Source organism: Molothrus ater, chromosome 14 (assembly GCF_012460135.2).
Source record: "Molothrus ater isolate BHLD 08-10-18 breed brown headed cowbird chromosome 14, BPBGC_Mater_1.1, whole genome shotgun sequence".
NCBI classification, from domain to species: Eukaryota; Metazoa; Chordata; class Aves; order Passeriformes; family Icteridae; genus Molothrus; species Molothrus ater.
In genome coordinates this window covers 1,082,488-1,092,736 of record NC_050491.2, presented here as the reverse complement: position 1 = coordinate 1,092,736, position 10,249 = coordinate 1,082,488, and the positions used below count along the sequence as shown (strand labels likewise).

At 52.6% G+C, this 10,249-nt stretch overlaps 2 protein-coding genes across 2 annotated transcripts; one reads left to right on the top strand and one right to left on the bottom strand.

Annotated features, from left to right (window-relative positions):
- Positions 1-331: 331 nt before the first annotated feature.
- LOC118698830 (glyoxalase domain-containing protein 5-like) lies at positions 332-1,504 on the top strand. The gene is made up of 3 exons (XM_036402374.1): positions 332-496; positions 1,002-1,157; positions 1,352-1,504. Exons 1-3 carry the CDS (start codon positions 332-334, stop codon positions 1,502-1,504), a joined length of 474 nt encoding a protein of 157 aa, XP_036258267.1.
- A 3,356-nt stretch (positions 1,505-4,860) lies between these two features.
- LOC118698816 (cis-aconitate decarboxylase-like) lies at positions 4,861-10,011 on the bottom strand. The gene is given in 6 exon segments (XM_036402356.1): positions 4,861-5,779; positions 6,560-6,700; positions 6,702-6,760; positions 7,242-7,334; positions 8,660-8,847; positions 9,966-10,011. Coding segments are annotated over 6 exon segments (1,446 nt in total).
- Between the last annotated feature and the right edge of the window lie 238 nt (positions 10,012-10,249).

Sequence of the window (10,249 nt, the reverse complement as noted above, 5' to 3'; positions counted from 1 at the left end):
CTGGAGGAAGGATCACACACATGGTCCCATCCTTGGTGCACACGGGGTTTGTGTGTTGGACCTTGGCATCTTGGTGACATCAGCCCTCAGCGATGTCACCCAGCTGGTCCCCACACCTGGCCCAGCCAGGGGCTCTGACAGGCTCGGTGTCACCAGATGCAGACCAGAGTCCGAGGCTCTTGCAGGGACGAGGATTTATGGCTTCTGTACTTCTGCCACCTGCAGGACAGAGGAAAACCTGGGCGATCCCTCTCAGCCCTCAGCTCCCTGGACCATTTTCCATTTCCCTGCACAGCTGGATGCTCCTAACTTCCATATTCTCTGGTTTCCCATGCCAGTTCCCAGCCCTGAGAGCATGGCTTGGAAGGAAGGGGGCACAAGCCCACCCTCGTGTTTCATCCAGCGCCTGGACCACCTTGTGCTGACTGTGAAGAGCATTGAGGACACTGTGGCCTTTTATTCCAAAGTCCTGGGCATGGAGGTGGTGACTTTCAAGGTAAGCCTAACCTGAGTTAGCAGGAGCCCACCAGGCCCCCAGGGTGAAATGGGTGCTGAGGGTGTAGGGGTAGGTGATAGTCTATGATACATTGTACAATTGGTTTTAATCAACTGGTGGGATGTCACTGGGGCCAAGTATGAAAAATCACACTCGATAATGTTAACAAAATTACAAACACAAAAATTAGAATGATTTCTGCTAGACAAAATAACATCGCTGTTATCAATTTTTACAGCAGCACAGGCAGTTCTCAGGCACACACACCCTTTTCCAGTATATATGAGCACAGTTTTCTGGTCAGTGTCTGGATGAACTTCGAAGTGGCAAATACTCTGTTCAGTGTCCTAAACACATCCTGGTTATTAATAGTATTGCTTTCACAAAGGGTGCAGTGGTGGGGGGCCTGGTGGGGTCCTGCTAACTCAGGTCAGGGTTTCACAGTGTGTGCTGAGGCTGTCCAGCCCAGGAAGCCTCCCTGACTCTGCCTTTTCCTCTGGAGCAGGGCAATCGCAAAGCTTTGTGCTTTGGCCAGCAGAAGTTCAACCTGCACCAGGCTGGGCAGGAATTCGAGCCCAAGGCTCGGCGCCCCGTGCCCGGCTCTGCAGATTTCTGCCTGATCACAGCAGAGCCCCTGGAGCAGCTGCTGGAGCATCTGCAGGTGAGGCAGGCCCAGAGTGTCCCCAGGGCAGTGTCACCCCAGGAGACACAATTCCAGGGATTCTAATGGACACTCTCCTGGGGAATGTCAGGGTTGTCTCATTGTCTCATCCAACAGTTCATGTTGTCAAGGCTGGGGGAGGAGGGCACAGTGATGATATGACCATCAAACCCCTTCTTTCCTGTGTCCTCCAGGCCTGTGGGGTGGCCATTGAAGAAGGTCCCGTGGCCAGAACTGGTGCTGTGGGTCCAATAACCTCCATCTACTTCCGAGACCCCGACGAGAACCTGGTTGAGGTTTCCAGGTACTGCACAGATGTGGCTGCAGGCACTGAGGGGGAGCCCTGACCACAGCCCATGCTCTGCCCGGGTCCCAGCAGAAGATGGGGTGCAGAGGCCAGGTTTGGCTGGCCCATTTAAGGGTCCAAGCTTTGATTGTGTGGACCTGGGACAAACCTCAAATCATAGCCACAAAGTAGGGCAGCAAGGACCTACGTTGGGAGTTTTCCCAAGGCAGCCTGCTCCGCTCTGCTCTGGGTGTGAATCCTGCTTTTATGCATCATCATGGAGATTTCATGGCCTTCTGGGAAGATCTGCCCTGCTACTGATGCACTGCAATTGCTGGGACATCTTCCCTAATTCCTGCTTTCCCTTTTGCTACACTGTCCACCTGCCACTCCACTCCTCTCCAGAGTCACAGGTGGACAGTGTAGCAAAAGGGAAAGCAGGAATTTTCCACAGCTGGAAATTTCTGTCTCCCTTCCTCTCATCCTCCTGCTTCTTGTCTCAAGCTGCCTGGTGCTGGTGGCTCTCCCACCACACCAGAGGTTTAAATCCAGCTGTGGCTGTCCAAACACATTCCTCTCCTGGGGTTTTGGAATTTGGCCTCGGTGTGACACTCAGACACTCCTGAAACTGAAGCTCCAAGTTTCATCCTCAGCTCTGTATCAATAGTTGGGGGGTTTCTGTCACTCAGGAGTGGAAAAAGCGGGGATGAGGAGCCTACATGAAGGGCAAAGTGTCAGAAGTCCAGGAGTTCACCTGGATTTATGCAGGGATTGAGGATGGTCTGACACAGAGGAGTCTGACTCTGATGGCTCCTGGTTACTTGTGGGACTGTCCTGAGTTTTCTTCTTCATTTAGTTATTTAAAAAGCCATTTCAAAGTTATCTAAAAAGTATAAAACAATGAAGGACCTGGGGATTCTCAAGCAGAGCAGTTCCGAGGCTGGCCACACTGAGGTAGCATCGATATCCTCACGGGAACAGCGCTGGAGAGGAGGGAGGACTCTTCTGACCTCTACAGTGCAAATCCTCTATAAAATTGAAACAATCTCTGAATCGTACTCATTTTTCTTTGGAATTCCGTGGGAAATCCAAAATTCTTCATGGTGTGAAAAAAAGGCAAGGTCACAAGATATTCATTGCTTTGGATGATCAGCAGGGATGAGCTGGTTTCCATTGAGTCGTTTGTGGGAACTAAAGACAGGAATGCCATGGGAGAAATCCACGGGCATCTCCTCGAATGGAGATCCAGGAAAGGATCCCAGGGAGGGAACCCCGGGAGCGGAGTCCCCTCGGCCCCGGCGCCCGCGGAGCATCCTGTGGCTGCTCTCCAGGGTGCTGATGCGCCCCGGCCCTGTCCGGCTACGGGAGAGGGTCAGAGCCCATGGGGGAGGGTTAATCCCCATGGAACAGGATTGGTTCCCACGGAAAAAGGCCAATCCCTACAGGAGAGGTCAAAGCCCATGGGAGGGAGTCAAAGCCCATGGGAGAGGGTTAATCTCCACAGGAGAGGGTCAAAGCCATGGGAAGGGGTTAATCCCCACGGAACAGGGTTGGTTCCCACAGGAGAGGGTCAAAGCCGATGGGAGAGGGTCAAAGACCATGGGAAAGGGTCAAAGCCCATGGGAGGGGATCCAAGCCCATGGGAGAGGGTCAAAGCCCATGGGAAAGGGTCCAAGCCCACGGGAGAGGGTTTTGTTCCCTCCACTGGAGCCTATCTTGGTTCTGTCCCACACATCGATCCCTTTAAGGCCTGGAGGACCTACCTGGCTCCAGGGCTTTCTCGTTCACCTCAGGGTGAAACACAGAATGACACTTTTGGGGATCTCACACCTGACCCAAACCATGGGAAACTCAAAACTTGTCATGGAAATATATCAAGTATTTGGAATGTGCTGCTGATGGAGGAACTTCTCTTGGAGTGATGGTGTTGGAGCACTGGAGGCTTTGCTGGCTGATGGTTGTGGTTGTCTCTGGAAGAAAGAACCTGTGGGGCTCAAGGTTTTTCCCTGGATGAACCACTGGCCACAGGCCAGCATTGCAGTTGCCCCTGTCCCAACCTCTGCTGGGCGTCCCATCTATTGGAAAAGCCTCTGTATTGTGAGTATTCCAAATAAAACTGATGGTTTACACAACACAGCATAAAATCTTTATGGAGAAAATTTAATTCCATTCTTTATTCAGCATGATTCATTGTGAATATTCGACAGTGGGAGAGAGTGGATGAACAGAGGTGGGAAAACAGTTTTCTTCTGGATGGTTCATTCCCTGCACAAACCACAACCAGCAAGAGAAAAGGATCTTCCTTCTTGTCTGCTCCCATCTCATCTCTCTTGAATACTGATTCCCACAGTAGATTCCACAATTTTATCACAATCACATTGGAAAGGAGCTCTTTGGATCAGCAATCCCAGTGTTTAATGTGGAGAAGTGTTGAGTTCTCCATCTCTCTACTCAGGGAGGGCGTGGGGTAAGGAGCCTTTCAGGGAATGGCTGCTCAGGAGCACAGATTCCAGATTTCATCCATTTTCATGGAAAGATGAGTTAAGAGCCAAATCTCAATGAGCTTCCCCTCCTCTTACAGGAGGGAAACAGGAGTTTCCCAATGGGAGTCACAGTGTATGTGCCCAAGTCACTTCCCAGAGAAGCCTATAGGCCACCTGGTGGGCCAGCTCAGAACAGGTGCCTGGGAAAGTCTGGGAAAGGCAGAAGGGATGGTGTGGGACAGCCCTGGGATGGGCAGGGATCACCCTCAGGGTGTAGAACTGACGTAGGATTCCTCACCTGCCTCCCCTTCAGAAAAGACACCCACATCTCAAGGGTCCTCAAACCACCTCAAACCATTGTACACAGAGGAGTGGCAAACACCGCCCAAGGGTTGGAGAAATGGGAGGCTTTCACTGGGAAGGAAAAGAATCCCTCTCTGCTGGAGAGTTCTGCAGGCAGGGCTGTTTGCAGCAAGGAGAGATTTCTCCTGTGCCTGTGAGACTGCCTGACCCTGATCCCAAAAGTACCCAGAGGAGCGCTGAGAAAAGCACAGGCTCTGCAGCTGAGCTTCCTCCTCTTCCCAGCCTGAGCAGTCAGGCATTCTGCACAGAAAAGTTTGGAATCCAGCTGTAAGAAATGCACAGGCACTGTTCCTTCTGGAGAACTGGATGATACCCCAGGATTCTCAGAGATTTCCATGGGAATTTTTTTATACTTATGGTGGCCTTTCAGGTCCTCAGCCAGCACCAATGAGGAGTTGAAGTTTACTCCATGTGTTAACCCAGATGCCTCCTGCCTCATGGGTTCCTTTGGAATTATCTAGTAGAAGGGTGGGAACTTGCCTGTCCTTGGAATCAGTAGGAAAGCACCAATGAAGAAAGGAATCGCAGCTTCACCAGGACGAGCCCCTCACCAAGCCCCCATGCTGTCCCCTCACAGGCTGCAGGCCAGCTGGGAGCTGTCTGACAGGTTCTCCAGGTTGTCCACCAGAGTGATGATGGTTTCTATTTTTTCTTCTGGAAGCACATGGGAGGCGTTGGATCGAAACTTCTTCAGGAGTGACTCTTTGCTCAGGGGCTTCCTCCAGTGCCCATAGAAAGTGTCACATTTGCCCGTCAGAACATCCCCGCTGTGCAGGAGCAGGGCCACCTCTCCGTACATCTTGTCAAAGTTGGCCACATTGTCTTCAGGGTGCTCCACCACCACCTTGTCCAGCAGGTCCCTGAGCTCCTGCCGGTGGATGCTGCTCTCGGAGAAGGAGCCCAGGCCAACCTCGCCGTCCAGCAGGGCAGCACAGGCATTGAACTGGAAGGAGTGCCTCGCCTGGTGCTCCGAGCTGGGGAAAGGCCGGTTGATGTACTTGGACACCGGGATCTTCAGCATAATGGTGCGGATCAGAGACGGCGAGAAGGAGCCCGCGTAGTTGATGAAGAGGTTCCGGACAGATAAGGCAGCATCCACCACCCAGTGCATGCCCAGGTGGGCTGGGAATCGCTTGAAGGCAATGTCCTGCTTTTCCAGGAGGAACTCGTGGTGCTCGCCGGGCGCGGACAGCGGCTTGGGCTGGTAGATGCTGTAGAAGGCGCTGAACCCCGAGCAGCCCGGGATGTCATCCAGGATCAGGGGGTTGGCCTCCATCCCTCGGCCTGCCAGCAGGGCGGCCTCCAGGCCCAGGCGGGTGGCGTTGCCCACATGCAGAGGCTTGGCCTGGGTGGCGGCGTTGGCCATGGGCGCCCCGGCCAGTGAGGCGGCGATGCCCAGGGCGTGGCAGCACTGGGCCGAGCTGAGGGACAGCAGCTTGGCCGTGGCTGCAGCACTGCCCAGGGTGCCCACCACTGAGGGAGGGTGGAACCTGCAGGGGGATGGCAGGAATGAGCAGCCCTGGCTGCCTGGCACAGGGAACACCACAGGACCCCTCCCGTGGAAATATTAATGGGAAGTGAGGGGCCCATCAGCCAGTGGAACTCTCTCATGGCTTTGGTGCGGGTGGGATTCACCTGACTCAGAACTTAACCATACATTTTAACTAATAAATTAACTTTAAAATCAGAGTTTTACTGCATTTTAGTTTAACTTAAATTTAGAGTTAATGAACATAAATTTAGTCTAAAAATGGAGTTTTTCCTTGAAACCTTTCAGAAACACCAGGGTGAGCTCAGCATCTCCAAAGAGCAATTTGAACTTTCTCCAGGACGTGCCATGGTTTGTGTCCACCCAGCCAAACTTTCTATCCCTCAGACAAATAATTCAGCCTCAACCACATCCAAGGGAACAGTTCCTGCTTGATTCCATTGCTTGGATCACACCAGGGCACTGCTGGAGACAGCAGTTGGCCCAGGAGCCATGCCCACCACCAAACTCCGCTTGGTTCTGTGATCCTGCCCTGGCTGAGTCAGGTGATGGCACTGCAGACTCCCTGAGAGTCCTCCTGAGGGTTATTTTTGAGGCAAAATCTCTGGAAATCACCAAATAAGTGCATGGTGTAATCACCTCTGGCATTTGGCTTTCGGTAAGGCTTTACTCTGGGGTAAAGCTAAATCAAACTGGACTTAAACTTGGCTTAACCTAAATGAACATTTTAAACCCAGACTCACCAACCCTCTTCATCCTCGGTGAAGAACAGGAGCTTTACCTTTTGGGAATATCATGAGCCTCAGTGGAGAAGTGCATGAGCCTCCCTTGCACTTCCAGGCCCACGTTGAAGGCCAGCAGGAAATCCAGGCCATTGGGTTTGGTGTTTGGAGGGAGCATCTGGGAAGCTGCCAGGAGAGCGCAGGATGCCGGAGGGATGAGTGGCAGGGTGCCAGGTGTCATCAAAATCCATGGAATGGGTCTGCCAGGGAAACAGAGATGGGAATGTGCTGGCTGGGTGCTGTGGGAATGAGGGCTCCTTGCTGATATTCCTGAGGAAATTCTGCCAAAGCCTCCACTCAGTGTTCCCACAGGGCGGTTCGGCTCCTCTAAGAGCCAGGAGATTCCCAGCTTTTGTCCCCCATCAGTGACCACTCTGTTTCCTGGAATGCTAATTCCTGGCACCACAGATTCCCCTGGGAGAGCCAGGAACACAGATTCCCCCTGAAAAAAACAGGAGAACAGATTCCCCACGAAGAGCTGGGAGCACAGATTCCCCTGGAAGGGCTGGGAACACAAATCCCCTTTGTAAAAGCCAGGTGCACAAATTCCCCTTGAAAGATCCAGGAGCACAGACCCCCTTGGAAGATCCAGGAGCACAAACCCCCCTTGGAAAAGTCAGGAGCACAGATCCCCCTTGGAAAATCCGGGAGCACAGATCCCCTGGGAAGATCCAGCCTCACCGCCACGCCGTTGGTGAAGGCAGCCAGTGTCGGGGAGAGCTTCACCCCTGGCTTTCCGTAGACTGAGCTCACGGCCACGGAGGAGTACAGCTCCTGTGGGAAGGAGGGAATGTCAGGGGAGCCCTGGCGGTGATGCCACAGGTTTGAGTTTTTATGTTTTTCAGGTTCTGTGCTGCTTTAGTGTGTGGGTCTGGGCTTCATACTAGGGGATGGTGAGCTCTGTGCACAGAGCAGGGAGACAAAACAATTCCTGCTCCAGCTGGGGACCAAGGACAAATGATCCAAATCTCAGGCCCAAGAGCATGGACAATGGTAGACTGAAGAGAGAAAAGCAGGAAAGGTGGGACTTCATAGGCTGGGGCTGTAGCTGGGCAATTGACTCCAGTGTGCTGGTGGACCAAGGCTTAGAGAGGTGTGGGACCCCTGTGACCGGCTGGGATTTTCGTGACCATTTTAGTTCACCTTGGGTGCAGCCCGGCTGGGCTCTTGTACTGCCCAAGGTGGATCCACTGAGGCCTTTTAATAAATTCCTACTTTATTCTTTAGCTCCATCTAATCTCTGTTCTAGGGCAGCTTCCACAAGGCATCAGAAGGAGTGGGGATGGTGCCGGCCACAGCAGCTGCCGGGATCAGCCCCATAGGTGACAATGACAGTGGCAGTGGCAATGGAAGTGGCAGTGGCAATGGCAGCAACAGCGGCAGTGGACAGTGGCAGTAGCAGTAGCAGTGGCAGTGGCAGTAGCAGTGGCAGTGGCAGTGGCAGTAGCAGTGGCAGTGGCAGTAGCAGTGGCAATGGCAGTGGCAGTGGCAATGGCAGTGGCAGTGGCAGTGGCAGTGGCAGTAGCAGTGACAATGGCAGTAGCAGTGGCAATGGCAGTGACAATGGCAGTGGCAGTAGCAGTGGCAGTGGCAATGGCAGTGGCAGTAGCAGTGGCAGTGCAGTGGCAGTAGCAGTGGCAATGGCAGTAGCAGTGGCAGTGGCAGTGGCAGTAGCAGTGGCAATGGCAGTAGCAGTGGCAGTGACAGCGGCAGTGGCAGCAGCAGTGGCAGTGACAATGGCGCAGTGGCAGTAGCAGTGGCAATGGCAGTGGCAGTAGCAGTGGCAGTGGCAGTGGCAGTAGCAGTGACAATGGCAGTGGCAGCAGCAGTGGCAATGGCAGTAGCAGTGGCAGTGGCAGTGGCAATTGCAGTGACAATGGCAGTAGCAGTGGCAGCGGCAGTGACAATGGCAGTGACAATGGCAGTAGCAGTGGCAATGGCAGTGACAATAGCAGTGACAGTGGCAGTGGCAGTGGCAGTAGCAGTGACAATGGCAGTGACAATGGCAGGGGCAGCAGCAGTGGCAATGGCAGTAGCAGTGGCAGCGGCAGTGACAATGGCAGTGGCAGCGACAGCGGCAGTGGCGGGGCTGTCCCTACCCGGCAGTAGCGCAGGGCGATGTCGAAGACGCGCGTGGTGCTGCCCACGAGCCCCACGCCGATGCTGTCCAGGATCATCCTCTTGCTCCGCTGCCGCACGGTCGGGGACAGGTGCTCGGGCCGCGCGGCGCGGATGAACGAGGCGAAGCTGCTGGTCACTGTGTCCTCGGGAGCGCTCCGGGCCGCCACTGCAGCACCAGGACACCGGGAGGGGACAAGGACAGCGGTGAGTCTGCGCTGGTGTCACCAGGCCCAGGGAGCTGCACCTGCCCGAGGCAGGTGGGTGGGTCTGGGGAGCCTGCAAGGGCAGGGAGCTGGAATTCATCATCCCCATGGCTCCCTCCCAACTTGGGTACTCTCTGATTCCATAGGTTCTATACATAAAATTTCATATTCCACAGATGGGGTGGCTTCCAGAAGGTTCAGGTGAAGAAACTTCAGAGTTCAGCCCCATCTCCTCACCTTGGGGTTCCAACAACTATTTCTTGGGAGGGATCAACACAAATTATGTCCCTTTATCCAGAGGAAAGCCAAACACAAATGTACCACAGAAATCCAACACTTCCATAATTTTTTGGGAAGCAGGACTAGACCCAAAGCCTGGATTTATCCAGGTGTTTCATCCTAAAATCACAGAAGTGTCTTGACTCAGCCACCAAAGCTCTTAAGCCCTATTGTACTCCAAAGGATGCTAATCATTGAAAGTAAGTTAAAATTCTATGGAAAATACCCAGTTTGTGTCTATTGTATATTTTAATTTCAGTGACAAATTGCCTAGATTATATATATATATATAATTATATATTAATTTAATATATATTTTAATAATCTATATATTAATCTATAATTTATAAAATTATTCATTATTCTATAATCAGAATACAGAATATTATTAATATAATTATATTTATAACTCATAGAATTAAAATTGTTATGGGCCATTACAATTTATACTGTTAATTTGAGAGTGCACAGGAGAGCAGGAAAAATAAAATTCCATGTGGACAACATTTGCAGGATGGCAAATCCATACATTTACTTATGGGTGGATGTGGGGGTGCACACATTGATGGAGATAAAAGATGAATTAATGTCCAAATTTAATGAACCATGGGCGAAAAAAATTAAAAATACTTTGCCCCAAGAGGAAAGCTCATCCAGATCAGCAGGTACACAGGAGGCTTTGGTTTTGGAGCAGCAAACATGGCAATTAATGAAATGACCATTCCCTAATATCGCTAGTTTGGATTCGTCCTGAAATGCCACACCAGTGACTCACGGAGCGCTGGCTCATGTTCGGGCTCACCTCGAGCCCCGTCTGAGGCTCCTGTAAACACAGCTGGGAATGCCATCACCGCCTGACTCATCCCCCTCCCGGCACCGCGTTCCTATAGGAATCCCGGCACTCAGCACCCCGGACCCCTGTCCAGCCCAGCCCAGGTCCCCCCGGAGCATCCCCAGGTCCCCCGCACCCTCCCCGAACTGTGAGTGGTGATGTCAGGGCTTGGAGAGGCTGCAGGAAAATCTGCTCCCATCACCCAGCACCCAGCAAAGCTGGATTGGTTCCTCTCCGGCATCAAATGCTCTTTG

Bases quoted from the DNA above. Each gene is read 5' to 3' on its own strand.
- LOC118698830 (XM_036402374.1), top strand. From the start codon at position 332: ATGCCAGTTCCCAGCCCTGAGAGCATGGCTTGGAAGGAAGGGGGCACA. The intron at 497-1,001 runs GTAAGCCTAACC...CCTCTGGAGCAG, and splicing joins TGGAGGTGGTGACTTTCAAG to GGCAATCGCAAAGCTTTGTG. The intron at 1,158-1,351 runs GTGAGGCAGGCC...TGTGTCCTCCAG, and splicing joins AGCTGCTGGAGCATCTGCAG to GCCTGTGGGGTGGCCATTGA.